General features: G+C 37.5%; 1 protein-coding gene across 1 annotated transcript; it reads left to right on the forward strand.

Annotated features, from left to right (window-relative positions):
• Nucleotides 1-32: 32 nt before the first annotated feature.
• Nucleotides 33-8,922, forward strand: LOC135090582 (uncharacterized). Its single transcript, XM_063987463.1, has 10 exons — nt 33-280; nt 1,303-2,549; nt 2,691-2,849; nt 3,169-3,322; nt 3,592-3,806; nt 3,926-4,133; nt 4,243-4,490; nt 4,671-4,748; nt 5,177-5,326; nt 8,383-8,922. The coding sequence occupies exons 1-10, from the start codon at nt 226-228 to the stop codon at nt 8,872-8,874; spliced, it is 3,006 nt and encodes a 1,001-aa protein (XP_063843533.1). The 5' UTR covers nt 33-225; the 3' UTR covers nt 8,875-8,922.
• Nucleotides 8,923-20,471: the final 11,549 nt, after the last annotated feature.

The following is a 20,471-nucleotide window of genomic DNA, read 5'->3' on the forward strand; positions in this document are numbered from 1 at the left end:
CTCTCTCTCTCTCTCTCTCTCCAAAAGAAAATCAAGTATACAAGACACAAGAAGAAGAAGAAGAGAAACATCTGGTTACCTCAGGCGAGTGGCGCTTAAAACCTCTCCTTTTGAATCTTGAATACCACAATACCGCCAGGATAGACAACGTATAATGAGTTCCAGTACGAGTAGCAGCTGATGAAGCATTAAGTGACAGCATATTTAAAAGCTTGAGTCCTAAAGATGCAAGTGGATGAGCAGCTTTTATGGCTCCTCAGTGCACTCAGACTTGCACAGGGTAAGACATAGCTGCCTCTTATTGTTTGTACCGTATAACATGTGTTATTGTTTATCAGCCACCACCACCTACTGTCACGTATTATATTTCAGTTGTTCACTTGTTCACGGTGAAAAACTGCTGATACATTATTGTTTATGTCACGTGTTATTGTTTACCTGGCCACCACCACGTGATATTGTTTATTTATTTAGGGTGAACAAACTACTGCCATACTTATTCACTAGTTCAGGATAAAAACTGCAGCCACTGATATTGTTTATGTCACCATCTCTTAAGGACACTAATCACACTGGGTGGGATTCCTTAAGGACACTAACCTAACCAAACTGGGTAGGACCCGGCCTTGGTGTCGGCGCCACCAAGTGTTTGGCACTTAATTGATTTTAGCAAAACACCGTGTGATCACATAAAACATACACCCAAATCGTCTTGTTTATGGAACTGCTCAATAAAATCCTGGTATTTAAAGTTACATCCATTATACTTGGCTACCATTGTGACACGAGTACCTGTGCAGGTAGCTTGCTGACTATTGCAGCTGCCACTTAAACATGTGGTGACTGGCTGAAAATAATTGATGTATTGATTGAAAGTAAATGACATTTAATGACATTCTGATGCATCATTAAAGGGACGGCTGTTATTGGCTGAAGGAAAGAGATGCAAGAGAGCAGGTACTATTCTATATTGGAAACCAACAAACTAACACACGCAATACATTGTATCCCTCCAAGCGAGCCTCATCAGCATGGACTTAGAATTTGTGATGCAGCACAAGACATAATACATTACTGTAACATAACCATGTGTGACCCCAAAATAAACCCCCCCACATGTGTTGTACACTGAGTATTCATCATCATGTGCACATTATATAGTTTCTCCATGAGAAGTCACTATTGGTAAGATTATCCTTATTGACTTGTTTAGGGAGTATAGTACTTTGTAATTCCAAGATTTAACACTGATAAAGTACAATATCACAAGTATTGCTACAGAGTTGTATTCTCTTTTTACAGGTTCTGATGGAATAAACAGAGATAAATTAATTCAGAATGTAAACAATTGTTTCCTGCGTGTCAAGAAGGACAGGAAGGCCATCAGTGTTCCAGCAAGCCAAGCATCAGAAGAAATACAACACTTTCAAGTGAAGGCATCTGTGCTCTTATTGTTGTGCTTACCAAAAATCCGAGAGCTTTCAGGTGTTGAAAATTGTGAGGATTTTCAGTCATTGTTTTCATCTTTGCCAGATCTCTCAGATTCTGTTTTCTTCACAGTGGTTCGCACACAAAAGATTTATTTTGTTCTTTCCCCACTTCTGTCTTGGCTCCCACCCCACATAGTCCAAACATTGATGAAAGAATATTTTCAGTACACACATGAAGTTACCCCTGTAACACTGGCTATTTCAGTAGAACTTCTGAAGTCATTGCTTTTCAGTCAGCAGTATAGGCGTGCACATCAGAATGGTTCACAGAATAATACTGAATGCCTTCAGCTGTTGGTGAAATTCTTTTTCTCAAAAAATGTATCAAGTAAAACTCCATCCTTGATCAAGTTTAGTGGTTATTATTTTCTGTATATGTTTGAGTGTTTATATTTACTCTTGGCTGCTTATGTAGGCTATGAAATTAGGGACCCAAACACATTTTCATGTGTAGAAACTTGGACCAAATTATGGAAAACAAATAACAAATCAGCTGAAATAATTTCGCTCCCATACACCAAAGAAGCTTTAATGTCAATGCTAACGCTGTGTCAGAACAACAGTAGAGAAGTAACTGTTACCTTGTGGATGGAATGGAGTGAACAAATGCTGCCACAAAATGCCACGTTTTGTTCAACACCATCAACACGCCAGCCTGGAAAAACACAAGCAAAGAGTATTCAGATGGTTACTTGTCATATTGCCTTTCTTATACTAAGATTATTGGAAGCTCACTCACAGTTAGAAGAGCACTTGGCTGTAAGTGAATACCATGAACTGCTACAATTCCTCCAGCAAACAGCAGTGGATCCTGATTATGATCCTGATAAAGATTTAACTCTTGAACAACTCATGAAGGAAATAAGTGCCAAAGATGATAGACAAGAGAAACTACTGGGCATCCTTGTCCAGAGAGAAGGTGTTATTGCTAGCAGTGATGCCTCCAGATGCTTGAAAGAGCATGTTGCTGTGTTTGATAACCAAATGAAGATGGAACTCTTACAGAATTGCATTAAATGGCTCAAAACAAATGAGCTGCACATCCCTGAGTCTATAAATGTAAGTTTGAATTTTTTTGATAATTAACAGTTTTGGCTAAGTAATTACTAGTTTTGCAGTATTAAATGAAATTTTAAAAGTTTACTTGTCTTTTAAGGAATATAATACACTCATTCACTAGACAGTCGCAAATGTTCCCAGGTGGTGCTGGATTTGGCTGCAGACCTGAACCCAGAGCAGATGAAGCCAATTATTGAAGGCAGCCTGTCTGCAGGTCTTGATGACACCTTGAAAACTCCATCATTTAAAACACAATTAACATCTGTTTTCAACCAGCTAGCTGATGAAAATACTGCTGAGGTAACAATATTACATATATGTATAACATATATAGTACAGTCTTTATATTCACTAATATTTTTCATTGTCTCCTTTTTTTTCACAATATATTGGCTTATTTTTATTACTTTGAAAATGAGTTTTTGTATTGGTTCCTCATCTTATCTATTTAATATCTTGTTTTCTTGTTCTACAAACAACAGTAGGAAATAATCAGGGGCATAGTGTGGATGGAGTCTAGAAGGGTTGAGGTATCAGAGCTGTAGAGATAGTCAGTTATTCCCTTTATTCCTAAATGAGGTAGTAATGGCCTTAACCTGATAAACATTTTGTTTTTCAGCCTTCAGGAAGGCACGTGTGGCTGTGCCTCCAATCAGGGCGAGATGTGGTGCAAGAAGCTGTGAGGCTGGCTGTCAGCATGACTGGTCTGGTGCCAGTCATGGCTCAAGTTTTGGCAGATATTCCACAAGTGTGTCAGGCCAAGCTGCCTTCAGGCAAGTTGCAGTCCTGCACTTGAAGAAGAAGGATGCATGCAGTGATTGATGTGATATGATCTTTAAATATATTATCTATGATCTACAAGGTGTATATTTATAGAATTGACAAATGTATAATTTTACTCAATATTAAGAATTGAAAGTTTGGAGAGTTATGATTCAATTTTCTGTTTCAGGTTTTTGTACATACATTATTTTAAAGTGACTCAAAGTAAATTATGATCAAACAAACCATATTTTGTTTTGTGAATGTCATTTCTTTGCAGGTAACTCTCTTTTGGCATTCACATTGGAAGAGTGGCAAACCTCAGAGCTTTGTGACAGAGAAGAGCAAGAGTTTATTGGTTTAGTAAAAAAATTGTTGAGTGTGAAGAGACTCTTGGACAAAGAGGAGGTCCTGCAGTTAATGGTGAAGCCTTTCATGGTGATAGAATGTAGTGCAAATCTTGGGAAACTGATTTTGCCTCTTGAATTACTGAAGGTACTATATCTTCTTCATATTAGTGTTTATCATGTGACATCATTGTATTATTGAATGAATACTCGTATAACTTTTCCAAAATTTATTCGTTCATAATTATGTAACTTTTATGGTGGCAGGAGATTATGGAGCTTGATGCTAGTGTGGTGGTGAGGCCTGGGCCAGAAGTGGTGAGTGTGATAGTGGCACTCCTCCACATGATGGATGCCACTTTGTGCCTGGAAGGTCAGGGAGCAAGTACATGTCTTACTGTTAGGTGCCTGGCCTCCACAATCCTGTTTGGGATTACCAGTGACATGACCATCAACCAGAAGAAATTTGAAAAAGGTAAGAAATATCATTTTCAAGAAATACTTGTGTTAATACATATTTTGGGAAGTATATAATTCTCTTCAAGCATTTTTTTTTTTTTTTTTTTTTTTTTTTTTTTTTTCAGAAATCACCTTACTCAAACAAATAGTGTGCCAGCACAACCTGCATCCATGGAGTATTATGCACATCTCACAAGTGGTGAGTGCTGAGCTCAAGAAAGAGTGTGGTGTTGATTTGCTGCTGCAGGCACTGGTGAAAGTATGCCATAACCCATCACAGGGTGATCCTCATGACCCAGTGCCGTGTGCCTCACTAGATTGTGCAGTACTTCCGAAAATGTCAAAGTCAGAATGGATTATCACTCTCCTCCAGGTACTTATTTCAATTCTGGGTCAGATTCAAACACATTCACTAAGTTTTTCAAATATGAAGTATGGTTATATGACTCCTCCCCCAAAATGGTCAAAACTTATCACATTTATAAATCAGATTATTCTTGTAATAATACAATCAGAAATTTATGTAGGTTATTCTTTATTTCTCACTTTGCAGGTTCTTCCACACTGCAATGAAAGTGAATGGACATCAGCATTCTTTATAACTGAATATGCACTGGAATATCATAATACTGTGAGTTAAATCTGTTCCATTTTTCATACAAATCATACATTGTGTTCATATTTGTCCTATTAATGTATTAACAGTGAAATATTGTTTTCATAAATTTTCTTCTATACAGCATTCTAAATAAAAGTTATCTCTCTATCTGTACACCTGGCTGCCCTGCCTCTTAAAGACAGGCTGGCTGATTACAAGGCACCTGCATATGTACATTCACAAGTGTTCCCTCATGTCAAGACAGACTAATTTATTGCAAAAAGAAACAACAGAAAAAGACAAGTCCTCAGTTGTGATTTATTTCTTACACTAATTTCTAGTGTACTACATAGCGTATAACTTGACACAAATACATTTACTGTTATTTTTTATTTATTTATTTTTATTATCATTATTTCTTTATTATTATTATTATATTTTTTTTTATGCTTTCCTAACAGGTGTTTCCAGTACTTGAAGTATTTCAGGAGGCCTTGCATCTGATGTGCGAGTCCCTTGCCCCCACATCAACTCACCATCAAGAGCCACACAGCCTTCCTCCACCTGTGTCCCTCCACCACTGCTTCACTTTTTTTACTTCTGCTTCCATGGTGAGAAGTGTTTAAGACAATTATGATTCATAAATTATTATCTATATCAGTGGTGTGAGAGCCACTTAATGTTTTTTATTCATTTATTTTGTTTATTTATTTATTTATTTATATATTTATTTATTTACTACTTCAGTTTATTATCTTCAAGTGTGTGGTATAGATCACTTCTGGTCTCTTACAGCAAGACTTTTGGTAGACACAAACTCCACACACCAACAGGAGGAAAGGATTATTGACTTTCCTCTCTTTCAGAATTAACATTAAACTATTGTTCATTATTTTATTATTATTATTATTTATTTTTTTTATGTAGGAGGAACACTGGTCAAGGGCAAAAAAAAAAAAAAAAAAAAAAAAAAAAAAAGCCCACTGAGATGCCAGTCTCAGAAAAGGGTCCATAGTGGTAGTGAAAAATTGAAGGATAAGTGTGTCGAAACATCCCTCTTGAAGTAATTCAAGTCATAGGAAGGTGAAAATACAGAAGCAGGTAGAGAGTTCCAGAGTTTACCAGAGAAAGGGATGAATGATTGAGAATACTGGTTAATTTTTGCATTAGAGAGGTGGACAGAATAGGGGTGAGAGAAAGAAGAAAGTCTTGTGCAGCGAGGCCACAGGAGGAGGGGAGGCATGCAGTTAGGAAGATCAGAAGAGCAGTTAGCAGCGATAAAAGACAGCTAGAGATGCAACACTGTGGCAGTGAGAGAGAGAGGCTGAAGACAGTCAGTTAGAGGAGAGGAGTTGATGAGACGAAAAGCTTTTGATTCCACCTTGTTTAGAAGGGTGGTATGAGTGGAACCCCCATACATGTGAAGCATACTCCATACATGGATGGATAAGGCCCCTGTACAGAGATAGCAACTGGGGGATGGGGGAGTGAGAAAAACTGGCGGGGACGTCTCAGAACGCCCAACTTCATAGAAGCTATTTTAACTAGAGATGAGATGTGAAGTTTCCAGTTCAGATTATAAGTAAAAGACAGACCGAGGATGTTCAGTGTAGAAGAGGGGGACAGTTGAGTGTCACTGAAGAAGAGCGGATAGTTGTCTAGAAGGTTGTGTCGAGTTGATAGATGGAGGAATTGAGTAATACCAAGTTTACTCTGCCCTAATGAGAAATTTTAGAAAGATCAGAAGTCAGGCATTCTGTGGCTTCCCTGTTTGAAATGTTTACTTCCTTAAGGGTTGGACATCTATGAAAAGACATGGAAAAGTGCAGGGTGTTATCATCAGTGTAGGAGTGGAAAGGACAAGAAGTTTGGTTTAGAAGGTCAATGATGAATAGTAAGAAGAGAGTGGGCGACAGGACAGAACCCTGAGGAATGCCACTGTTAATAGATTTAGAAGAACAGTGACTATCTACCACAGCAGCAATAGAATGGTCAGAAAGGAAACTTGAGATGAAGTTACAGAGAGAAGGATAGAAGCCGTAGGAGGATAGTTTGGAAATCAAAGCTTTGTGCCAGACTCTATCAGAAGCTTTTGATATATTCAAGGCAACAGCAAAAGTTTCACCAAAATCTCTAAGAGAATAACCAAGACTCAGTAAGGAAAGCCAGAAGATCACCAGTAGAGCAGCCTTGACAGAACCCATACTGACAATCAGATAGAAGGTTATGAAGTGATAGATGTTTAAGAATCTTACTGTTGAGGATAGATTAAAAAACTTTAGATAGGCAGAAAATTAAAGCAGTAGGACAGTAGTTTGAGGGATTAGAACAGTCGCCCTTTTTGGGAACAGGCTGAATGTAGGCAAACTTCCAGCAAGAAGGAAAAGTAGATGTTAATAGACAAAGCTTGCAAGGTGCAAGCATGGAGGCACAGTTTTGGAGAACAATAGGAGGGACCCCATCAGGTCCATAAGCCCTCCGAGGGTTTAGGCAGCAAGGGTATGGAAAACATCATTGTGAAGAATTTTAATAGCATGAAGTAGTCAGAGGGTGAAGGAGAGAGAGGAACAAGCCCTGAATCATCCAAGGTAGAGGTTTCAGTAAAGGTTTGAGCAAAGAATTAGGCTTTAGAGATAGATGTGATAGCAGTGGTGCCATCTGGTTGAAATAAAGGAGGGAAAGAAAAAGAAACAAAGTTATTGGAGATATTTTTGGCTAGATGCCAGAAGTCATGAGGGGAGTTAGATCTTAAAAGATTTTGACACTGTTAAATGAAGGGGTTTTTGGCTAGTTGGAGAACAGGCTTGGCATGGTTCCAAGCAGATATATAAAGTGCATGAGATTCTGGTGATGGAAAGCTTAAGTACCTTTTGTGGGCCACCTCTCTATCATGTATAGCATGAGAACAAGCTGTGTTAAACCAAGGTTTAACACAGTGTATTTGGAAGGTTTAGGTTGATAAAAAGAGTGAGGAAAGTACACCTCCATACCAGACACTTATCACCTCTGTTAAGCACTCAGCACACAAAGACGGGTCTCTGACATGGAAGCAGTCATTCCAAGGAAAATCAGCAAAATACCTCCCCAGGTCCCCCAACTACCAAAGGCAAAACACCAGAGGCACCTTCGTTTAGGGAGATCCTGAGAAGGGATTGGAGTGATAGGACAAGATATGGGATTGTGATAGGAGGAGCCCAATGGAGAAAAGAGGGTGACAGCATAAGCAGAAGGATTAGAGATCAGAAAAAGTTCAAGAATGTTGGGCATATCCTCCAAGATAGTCAGGAATTCGAGTGGGATGTTGAACCAATTGCTCTAGATCGTGGAGGATACAAAATTGAAGGCTAGTTCACCAGGATGGTCAGTGAAGGGAGAGGAAAGCCAAAGCTGATGGTGAACATTGAAGTCTCCAAGAATGGAGATCTCTGCAAAAGGGAAGAGAGCCAGAATGTGCTCCACTTTGGAAGTTAAGCAGTCGAAGAATTTCTTAGTCAGAGGAGTTAGGTGAGAGGTATATATTATATATACTAAATATATATTATATACTAAATTGTTATAAATAAATGAAAAGGTATGTCTTGATTATGTACATTTTCTGCATCTGTAAGATGTCATTTAGCATTGGTATCATGCATAATGTTGGTTTAATGCTTTCATTATTTTTCAGATCTACCTCAAGGAAAATTTTCAAGCACTGGATTTCAGGGAAAGATTTTTAAATCTTGCAGACATTTTTCAATGGTGGTGCTGTACTGTGCCTTCCTTTTGCTGCAACCCAGAGTTGCCCTCCATATTCTTAGCACGGCTATGTGGGGCACTGGAGGAGATAATTGTCAGTGGCAAACTGAAAATACAACCTGAGGGACACACAAAGACAGGCAGTGTTTGTGGTGCCACAAGTGGAGGTGTAAGTGTGAGGGAAGCTGAATCATTGCCAAAGAAGTGCATGAATAAAATAAATATTGAAATAAGTGAGAAAAAAGAAAAGCAACATGAAGAAATTAATATTTGTAACAAACAAAGTGAGTGGTTAGATACCTTAGGAATGGATATCCAGAAAAAAATTGAGGAAATTGCTTTTTTCATGGTTGAATATGTTCCATTCAGTAATTTACTTGCTTCTGTTGCAAGCAAACTCAAAAAGTTGTATGATGTCTAGAGAGTCACATTATCTTTGTATAAATACTTATCTAATAAACAAAGTGATTGGTTTGTTTTTCCGTGGTGCTTCAGGACAAGGGTTAATTACACAGAATACCACAGTCAATCTGCATCAGGGAATGCAGGATTACTTAACACTGTATTCTGGAAATTGTAGCATAATTGTACTGGTTGTAAAGAAGTAGCAGTATTGGATCACAGCACAAGATATTCAAGAACACTTGGTGAATGCAATTACATATATACATACATATACTAAAGCTGTCTCCCCCAAAAAGAGGGTAATCAAGACAAGGCATACAGCCTTTACATTCACACTCATTCACACCACTTTTTTAGCCTCTTGGCACTCACTTTATGGGGATCAACTGTACAGCTTGAATAGTTTGGTCCAGAATAAGGTTCCTTCATAGCAAGTATTAACCCCCTCCCCCACACACACACACACACAAACCTGATTACCTGTGTGAGACTTTCAATGTGTGGCATCTCTCTTGGAGGTCCGGGGGCCAAGTAATTCCTTGTGCTCACAATTGCTCTCCATTCACTTCTGTCATGCACAATCATTCTACTATGCTTCAGTGTCAGTCCTCTTCCCTCTTAGGCCTCCACTAACAACTATTGTGTCACAGTTTTGTTTTTAAACACCCTTTGCACCAATAATCCTGAGAATCTTTCCACTTACCTACCACCCTCCTATTTAAATTACATGCACCTTAACTCAACTAGCAAGAGTCTGTGCTTGGAGTTAATCCATGAATGGATTATTTGTGATATTTTAATGAAAAAAGACTGAGGAGTATTAAGGATAAGTAGAATAGAAGAAAAGAAAAAGGAAAGACAGCAAATGAGAAGTAACAGTAGAGGGAGAGACAGTCAATCAGGGTGATGCTACATCATGAACACAAGAAGAAGAGCAAAGAGAGACATGATGGAGGGGCCTCTACAGATTCCTTGCCCATTTCTGTAACCAGAAGCCACAGCAGCCAGACCTGCATCACTGCCTCTTCTCAACACCTATGTGGAAGCCTCCCCTGTGCATCACCAACCCCCTGCAGGACACAGTGAGTGGCAACAGATGAAGTAGGGCAATGGACGTTCATGGTATATTAGATGGATGAGGATGAGGTGCTGGACATGGCTGTGATGAGCCTTATTCAGGTGAGTCCAGCAGCAGTAGTGCATTGAGTGCTAGAGAGCAGAAGCACGCCTAGTTACTTGGTGCATTAGGATGTTTTGAGTGTCTCAACACTTAATTTCTCAATACCTTGGTAGATGAACATTAATTCTGGTTTTGTTTAGTAGTATATTTGTTCCTACTTTTTATTTGTTTATATACTTATTTATTTTTTGAATTCCTTAAATTTGTGAGTTGGTAGTGTTTTTTTGTAGCACACTATCAACACCAAATCTGTTCTCACAGTAGTGACAAATGAATGGCATCTAACAAAATACTATTAAACATTCATATTATTGTCTTAAGTAGTACATATAAACTGATATCATTAACTGACAAAATTGAAACCTATTTGAAATTATATCTGCTGGGTGGCTGAAGCTTCTTTAATCCTCAATCTCAGCTGTGTTTACTGTCCCACCTTGAGAAGAACTTTCAATACGTGCTCTCTGGGCCTTCATCTCCTCCCTTTCAGTACGCTTGAAGAATCCTTTCTGAATTGAGAAAATGCATAAGTGTATGTTGTACTGTTTTTAGGGATGTATACATAAGTTTACTTATTGGTGAATACAGAATACACCTGTCTACTAGTGAATAAATACTGTATCATGCTAAATTATAAATGCATATAGAACTTTCTATTTGATAGACATGTACTTATGAGTCCAGGAAAAGATAATTGTTATACATAGATAAATAACTTGCTCTCCATAGTTTACTTACTTTGTACAACAAGTAACCCACGAGTCCAAGAAGCAGGAGACTCCCCAGCACTGCCAGCAGGATCATCCACCAGGGGACACCCACACTTAGCAGGGTGTCAGGTTGGATGTATGTCACTACTACTCTTGTTATTGTCCTTAGGTACAAGTAATAGAAGTGCATTCCATTCCATTAATTAATTACTCAAACATTTTCTGTTTCTCCATATATACAACTACAGTATTCACTTATCCATTCTAGTTGTTTTTCATGACATGTACAGAATACCATGACAGTATTCATCCAACTAAGGTTTACATTCTTACTATAAACAAAGCCTAACATTCCTCTCTTACTTGTTGCCAAAATGTACCACTTGAGGCTTGAGTGACTGAATAGTGGCATGTGCCATGCTGCTAAAAACTGTTCCATCCTTGACTGAAATATGTTTGGCTGTGGAGGGAAAGCAAATCTATTGTGAACATAGATGTATTGACATAAAATAAAATTTATGAATTAAAAAATAATCCAAGTAACTAGTGGTTTAACTGAAAAAGACAATGCATACATTCTATATATAATTTTGGGAAATTATATGATTATTCATTATTGACAATTAAGATTTATAAGAAAATGTGCATTCCATAATAAAGCGTATCAGTAATAAGGAGGTCAAGACAGTTCTTACAAAACCATAACACTGAACTTGCCCAAGACACTAAGATCAACATCCAGTTCCACTGAAACTTTTGCTGATTGTGTGTCCAAAACCCAGTCATGTATGGGACAGTAGAGCCTTGCACACTTGATCAGGTTAGAGGAACAGTTGAAGTACTGCACACCTCCATCTGATTCCTTCTCACTGTTTGCAGCACTAGTAATAAACAAGACAGCTGTTTGTATAAAAACAATTAAATAAATCAAATACATGTACAAACTGATTAATCAATATTTAAAAGTCTTAATACAGAAATACAAGAGGTGTTCAATGAGTTCTTGGCCTAACATAGGAAGGAAGACAGGAGGGAGCCCACTGAGGCTGGAACATGTTTGTATGTGTACCAGGCTGGCATCCTCCCAGTTTTTATTTATTTATTTATTTATTTATTTTTTTTTTTTTTTTTACTTTAGCAGTGGCTTCATGAGTGTGGATGGCATCTTCCAGCAAAATGAGTGAAGTTGAACAGCAGGCTGTGATGAAGTTTTCCGTGATTCAAGAAAATGTCACAATTGATTCATGAGTTGAGGACAGCACTAAAGGGCAATGCCCTATCTTATTGCATTGTCAAATGTTGGGCTGATTTCTTCAGGCAGGGCTGAGACTTGTGTGAAGATGACTCTGAAGTGGTGGTCAATCAACTGCAGTCACCAAGGAAACTGGCCATGGTAGAGAGCAAGGTCATGGATAACTGCTGAATCTGAGTGCAATACATTCCTTCTCAACTGAGGATCAGTAATGGATCCATTGTTACTGTCTTGTATGAACACCTCAACCTTTCCAAGTGTCCGTCCAATGGGTCCCAAGAGTGCTGATGCCTGAGCAGAAGAGGAACTGGATAATGACTTCAATGGAGATGTTGACCCTCATGAGAGTGAATCTGGATGGATTCATGACCCGAATTGTAACCCAGAATGAAATGTGGGTTCCTCACTTCCATCCAGAAACCAAAGCCAAAGCTAAGCAATGGAAGCATCCCTCTGACACCACAAAAATTTAAGGTCATGAAGTCATCTTGGAAGATCATGGTGACAGTGCTCTGGGATCTTGAAGGAACTCCTCATGGACTTCTTGGATCATGGTCCCACCATTAATGGACCATACTATGTTGATCTACTGGGAAAGCTTCTGGAGGTTTTGCTTGAGAAATGCCAAGGGAAAGTGACCCAGGGTGTTCTTCTCTTGCATGACAGTGCTCTTTTGCACAAGAGCATGGTGGTCATGTAGAATGTGGTGTCCTGTGGGTTTGAATTGTTACCCCAACTCCCTTATTTCCCTGATCTGACACCTTCTGACTTTCACATTTTCCCACACAAGAAGAAGCAGCTATGGGGTATCTCTTCCATTGGTGATGAGGAGGCCAAAGATGTCGTGGAGGTTTTGGAAGAATTCAACCCACCATTTTTCAGGGACAGATTTTTGCAGCTGAAGACTGGAGAAGTGCATCATGGTCAAAGGCATAAAGTAAAAAGAAAAAGGAAGTTGAATGAACCTTTACTCTGTTATTGCTCCTGGGTTAAACCAAGAACTCACTGAACACCCTTCTTGTATTAAAAATACTTAACAAAAAATTCCTTTAATTTCACATTCTGTTTTCAAAAACTCAAATAGTTACTCACTGAATATCACTATTTCCAGTGGTCACAGCTACATCACCTCCATAACTCATACTGCTGTTGTTGCTGCTGCTATGAATAGCCTTTTTTATGCCTATCAATTCACAGTTAAATGTATAGGGGTCTGAGTATTTTTCCTGAAAGTAAAACATTTTATAAATGGACATATAAAAGCTGAGTATGTATATAACTGTGGTATTCTAAAAACCTGTAAAAACTTATAAGTATTAAATTATCTCTTGATAGTATCTCATCTGCATTGGATGATAAGTCTTCCATGAGTGAGATTTCATGGTAATAAGACAAGAGTAAAAATGTGTTATTGTAGGTGATGCCACAGAAGGAAAAAAAAAAAGAAAAATGGCCCTTACCTTCCATCCATACACCTTCACAAAATTCAAACCATAAGTGAAGTTGACTGGGATATCAAGGACGAGATCTATAAGGTGAAGAGGTGTTGGTCCCTTCTTGATCAGCTGCATACAGAAGAAAGTAGTTACTTATGTGTAACTTAAATTCTTACATATTTTTTTACATTAATAAAACATGTAGATGACAAAATATTTTTTTTTTTTTTTTTTACAATTTCAAGGCTCATCCTATCATTCATTTCAAAACATCCCCTGTGATTAATTCTATGTACAGTCACTATTATTTCTGCTAAATGTTATGAGGACCATCCATACAAAATGAGTTCAGGTTTTATAACTTCTTCATGTTCTTTGTATTTTCATATAGTACGTACACATTTATGTGTTCTTAATTGACCGACCAGGGACTCAATCCCCTGATTTACACAAGGATAGTGTCTTTGACATCAGCATAACAACTGTCAGGTCCTAAAATCTCTCTGGCACATTTGTACTTCTGGACACTACACCAGTACAGAGCCAGTGTATGCAATGTTTTGCTGCCATATCAAGCTCCCCACCATTCTTTTTTTTAAGTGTATTCAAATTCACAAAATTATCAGGAACCCACAGTTTTCAAATTTAAGAAAATGTCAATATTCTCCTATCATTAGTGACCTGTTATAAAAACTTAACTGAGGGTGCAAAATAATATACTTAATCTCGGAAGCATTTACTAAAACAAAGGAATAAAATCTCATGTAAAAACACATACTTACAACATACGTATGATTAAACTTTACATTCTTGGTTATAATACTCTTCTTGTTATCACTGAGTTTATATGGTACCTGTTCCTCTTCAGAAGCTCTGAAACAGATATTATTATGCAAATGATATATAAGATCAAAGGCAGCAAATACCTGTGTAAAACATTTATACTGTGCTTCTGTATGTTCCTTTTTCACTACCCTCCTAAATTATCAACCCTATATGCAAAATAAACAAATAAACAAATTCGCAAAAATATAACAGAAAACAGAAAACTATCTGTAATATAATAACAATCCCATTATGAAAGTTACAGATTAAGCTTAACATACCATGCACTGGTTTACACATGCTGAAAAAGCAAACAAATATCTGATAAGAAAAAAATGTAGTACCTCTTGATTTGTGAGGAGAAGCTGAGTCAAAATCTTTGCCAAGAAATTTATGTATCCTTACCCGTGCAGCTCCAAGTTTGCTTCAGTTGCTAGCTTGAGTTTCATGTGTATAAAGTTGTCATCAGATTCCACTTCTTCTCCTTCTCCCAAAACATTTACATCCAGCTCTAACTGACTGATACTTTCCATTAGCTGACTTTCATTCACCTTCACAGCCACTTCCAGAACATCAGGCTGCACAACAATGGCATTATTACATTATAAGCTATCAATGCAGACTCATAACTTCATCATCATAGCCAACAGCAGCCACACTTTCCTACCATAACAAGCAAATAAAATTATATCAAGCGTGGACATTAATATGTAAAAAGTATTCAGTGTTACACAATCCTGTCTATTACAAATCATAAATGAAATCATGAAAACCTAAAAAAAAATAGCATGCTTCAAAGTTACCTGTCTTATTTAATCTACTTAAGTATCAAAAGAAATATAACAATGACCATGAAGCCAGAATCCTCAAGATTACTAAACAGGATAGGACAAGAAATAATAAGTTCAAACTCAATAAAGTTGCATTTAAAAAGAAGATTGAAAGAAATGTATTCTCAGATAGGGTAATTGATACTAAAATAGATTCAGTAATTTGGCTTTTAGTTCATAATCAATAGGGATCATTAAAAGATTAGACAAATTTATTGACAGGGATGATAAGTGGATAAAGAAATGCATTTCATACAAGGACTGGCATGTGTAGGCCTATTGGCTTCTTGCAGCTTCTCTTATGTCTCTATGCTCTTATGTTCTAATCAATAAGCCCTCTTACATAGAAAAAAAAAATCCACACATGCTAAGAAGGTTCTTTCTCCTCCACATGACAATCAACCCCAAACCTCATCAGGGAGTATAAAGAAGGGATCATGAATGCCCCAACCAAGATAAGAAAAACCTCATTCATCAAATCATTCACAGCACACTAAACATTTATTGCAGGCCTTACTGAGCTGTTGTTCTTGATAGGGTTGGAGAGCTGGCATTGTAGCAAGACTTTTGTGTCATTAGTAAAAATATCACAGTCATGTGACACAGATGGAGTTAGTATGAAGTATCGGTCTGCACTCAAAGTCATGTTGGGGAGGTATGCAGCCTCTCCACTGTTAGACACTGTTACACGCAGTTTATTCATTTTTCCTATGACCACTACATCCTTAACCCTGGAACAGAAAGAAAGAAAGAAAGAAAAATATATGTGTGTGTGTGTGTGTGTGTGTGTGTGTGTGTGTGTGTGTGTGTGTGTGTGTGTGTGTGTGTGTGTGTGTGTGTGTGTGTGTGTGTGTGTGTGTGTGTGTGTGTGTGTGTGCGTGTGTGTGTGTTCTAAGTATAGGGAAGTCTTGTTACACAAGAAATGGTTGATAAAATGTGTAAATTAGGGAATATATTCTTTATACAAGCAAAAGAATCTAATGATACAACCTTCAGTCTGAAGCAAGTAAAATTACATTTAAAATGTGCATCTTCCTGCTCCCTCCCACTAACATATCCAGGGTGTGTGGTAATGTACAATGATTCAGATGCACACAGACAAGTTTGTAAGCACTGGAAAACAACTGTGCACCCCTCCCCTGTCCCCTACCTACCATTCATTCACCCCACCAGTCCTCTTTTAAACTGAACTTGATGTCTCTCAGACTTCCACCCTTACAGCCTTACTGCTCATTATTATACTTGTACTCTATCATCATTTTGCTTGCAAGTATATTTTACAAAACAAGTAGTGTACATTGCTTTATGTGACTGATTGGTGTTTGGATGTGTTACAGTGTTACTGCTGGCATATTCTTTCATTTGTTGTCTTTGGTGTGGTGTTGTGTGTGTGACTGACCATAGATTGTGTCTTATTTTGCCTCTCAAGTGCTAATTATGCCTCCCAAGCAACTAATGAGTTCTAATGCAAGTCCTAGCAGTAAGGCTAAGTGAGTTAGAGCACCAATAACACTCGCAAAGAAAGTAGAAATTTTTAAGGGGCACAAGAATGGTGAACGAGTTATCCTTTCTGACACATCAACTATGCATTGGTGAGTGTTATGCACATTTTCTATGTTTAAGAAATATGAAATCATGTTCTTTTGTATGCTGTTTTCTCTTTCAGGTCAGTTTATTGACAGTTCTGCAATACAGACACATTTGTTGCATTTGGTATTGTACATTTTAGCTTGAAAACTTACTTATGACAAGGGTCATGGAACCTAACCCTTTCTTCCCATAAGTTATGCATTTTGTTATATGAGCATTTGCTATATGAGCAATTGAAATGGAAAGTTATGCATTTTGTTATATGAGCATTTGCTATATGAGCAATTGAAATGGAACCTAACTGTTCCATGTATGTAGCAAAGAGAGTTCAGGTCTAGTTTCTAAGTTTCTAGTCCATATCACAAACAACAAAAGTAATTGTGATTTTCATTTACATGTGACGTAGCATTTATTTTACTACAAAAACTCACACACAAAATAACTAAACTAGAAGTTAATTAGTTTCAGAGAATAAGCTCACCCATTGATAAATTCAGCTGTTGTCTTCATATTTACTCTGCAAATCTTGCCATTACAGTCCTTGACAATGAACACACTATTCATTGTATAGTTGCGTGCTGCTGGATCAGTCACTGGTCTCTCTGAATATCAACTTTGTATCAGTTTCTCTTTCTTGAAAAGCTATTATACTATACCAGTTGGAAATACACATTGGATAATGGTAATGATAGGACAGTCAAGGGTGTCCAAAATCCATTCAGGACTTGGTGATTATCTTGGCCTGATTGGTAAGACATCAGAACTTGTTTTTCCCATGAGTGTTCTGCCAGAAGTTTGATTCCTGCTGAATATACCTCTTCAGGATCAATATTCCTGCTTTCAGATCAATTTTCAGTGCCCAACAGCTTATAAAGTCTGAGAAACTGATCTAAAGGGATGATAAATTTTCCTGGAGAGGTATTCAAAAGTGATCAAACCTCTGGCAGGACACTCATGGAAGACAAAAGATGATCACCAAAGCCTGAATGGCTTTCTGCCTGCCCTGACTGTCCTGTGACTGCATCAGATATTAAGACCTGCATTCATTTTCCACCTTCCATCTTTTTATGAAGCTATTCTAACTTTTCCCTACTGATTTTAAAGGAAATCAAGAGAGAGAGAGAGAGAGAGAGAGAGAGAGAGAGAGAGAGAGAGAGAGAGAGAGAGAGAGAGAGAGAGAGAGAGAGAGAGAGAGAGAGAGAGAGAGAGAGAGAGAGAGAGAGAGAGTATAACCCTATTTGTACACATATTTGCAGTATGCATACTTATAATGCTAGGAACAATTTTGCATAATACTACAGCAACTTTATCAGAATGTTTCATCTTATGAACTTGCTCTATCAACATACTAGTTAATTCCAGTGCAGAGTCCTCCTCAAGTTCATACTCCAGTCTCAAGCTTATAGGGAAGTCTGGATTGATCTTGTCCTCCTGTGGAATACTGTCCATCAAAATTTTGTGAATATTCAGATTTACTTAAACTGAAGGTAGTAACCTGAAAGTTCTAATAGGAGAAGAATGATACTGAGAGGGTGGAAAGACAAAGTAAAGGAGCACACATGCAGAAGTGGTATTGCAGTAATATCAAGTGTTTTAACAATCAAAAAGGCAGAAGTAAAAGCTCTTCTGTCATGGCCATCCCCCTTGGGAGAGACCCTTTAAGGAGCAAAGCACCAAAGAGATATATAGATAAACAGATAGATAGATAGATAGGTAGATATATAGGCAGATAGAAAGATAAGCAGATAGACAGGCAGACAGACTGACAGATAAATAGACTGGTTCTCCCTTAAAATGCCTTTTGAATAAGGCACAAGGTGAAGAAATGCTAGAAATGGCAGTAGCTTGCATTTCATTTATTGTAGTAAGCACTGGAAACCTGACATAGGTAACTCACCTTCACAGTCACTCGGTGGTCCTTGCACTTGTCATTATCAATGACCAATTGCTCCAAAAAGGAGTGAGTGCTTTGTTTGTCATCAAACAAAGCACGGAACATTGTGTTGCCATAGTCCAGGATAAATTTTGCTCTCACAGCTGAGTACAAAAACAAATTTATGTACGACACACATCATCAACTCCAGATCCACATTCTGGAGCACCACATAATTTTTGTAACATGCATTGTAATTCAACAGGTATTTCCATTTCAGAATATTTAAAGGAAATTAAAAGAAATGCTCCCTGTCTAATACAGTACTTCTGTAGCATTCCATGAACTGAATTAAGACTTCATATGTTTGGTGAACCTTATAAATATAATTTAATTCAGTTAATGTATTCTAAATTTTAACTACAATATGAGAATTCAAAATTCTTTTGCAATAAATACACAATCATCTCAAAAAAACTTACACAAAGTTTGGGGAACACTACGACCTGTGTAGTGAAGGCAGGTCTTCACGTTAATGGTTGTGCTCTTCTCCCATTGAACACTGGATGGACTAGGAATGACTTTACCTGATAATTTTGCCACTGGTCGACTTTTGACCACCACTGCATGGCCAGAAAGGAAGCTTCCAATAGCCAAGTCTGCAAGTAATCAGGATATATGAGGCAAAAAAAAAAAAAAAAAAACAGGCTAAGGACTGCACGATATTGCATGTAATGTGCTAAGGTTCTACTTACAGGCTTTCTCCACATAATTTATATACATACTGTAACTCCTACTTAACATTTCTTTTTAATCCAGTGGTGGAACTGAAGAAGGTGAGGAGAACACATGCCCCCTATTTTTGTGTTGTGTTCCTCCAGGTGTCCTGCTATTTAAGGGTGGTGCCCCCTTTAAATAACTAGACAAATTGGTATAATACTGATAAAAAAAATCATTAATGTTAAAAAATTCACACTCATGAATAGGTCTATAATAACATGATGATGCAAAAAATTTAGGTAAAAGAAATTTAGCTAACACCTATTTAATATAAGATTAATGTACAAACAGCATGGTTGTTGATTAATTATAATCTGAAGTTGAAACTATAGTCCACACATTTGTATTTTGCCAACAAGTAATGATGTGTGAGATCGAATCTGCTATGAGTATGAGCACAACAGCTGCAGCAGGATTGTGTGATCTTTCATGTACTGTAGTTCTTGTATGGTCATCAATATATGGTATTGTTTCATATAACAGTTGTAACATTACTAGTGCTCAATAAGTTTGAAGCTCCTTATTTAGCGTCAAGGCTATAATAAACAGTTGATCCCATGCATGTGTGTGAGTAGTGGGTACTGGACCTGGTTAAGTGGGATTCTGAGTATATTTAGGACAAGAATATAGTTATACTCTTAAAGCTACAAGAATATGGGTTTGTGAGTGATATATGAGAGTAGGTCTCACCAAAATGAGGATCTACAGTGGGTAGTAGACTACTGTCTGATTGCCAAAAAAAGGAGAGATGCTCCTGTTTCTTCACCACAATGGTAAAAAATTCTCATGATAAACGTCAAGTGCTAATTGAATTTGTGGATCATAAATCTTCTATTGTCATTAAATAGAAAATAAAGATTTGCTCTGTCATAAATACATTTCTTTCCTTTAACCCAAATAGTGATCAGATTTTGTTTCTCTTGGTATTCTGGCACTTCAAGCTAACTGTTGGTTGTTATTTTGTTCTTGCAATTATGCAATCTATTCGATCTGATATGAGAAATATCAGGCCAGATACCAAATACCAGACACCAATCATTACTCAGCCAGATAGACTATTCAATGCACCCCTAATTGTTACACACTTTGAGTTTCCATTAGAATTATTTTTAAAAATCTACTGATGTGATTAATGTA

Source organism: Scylla paramamosain, chromosome 35 (genome assembly GCF_035594125.1).
Source record: "Scylla paramamosain isolate STU-SP2022 chromosome 35, ASM3559412v1, whole genome shotgun sequence".
Classification (NCBI taxonomy): domain Eukaryota; kingdom Metazoa; phylum Arthropoda; class Malacostraca; order Decapoda; family Portunidae; genus Scylla; species Scylla paramamosain.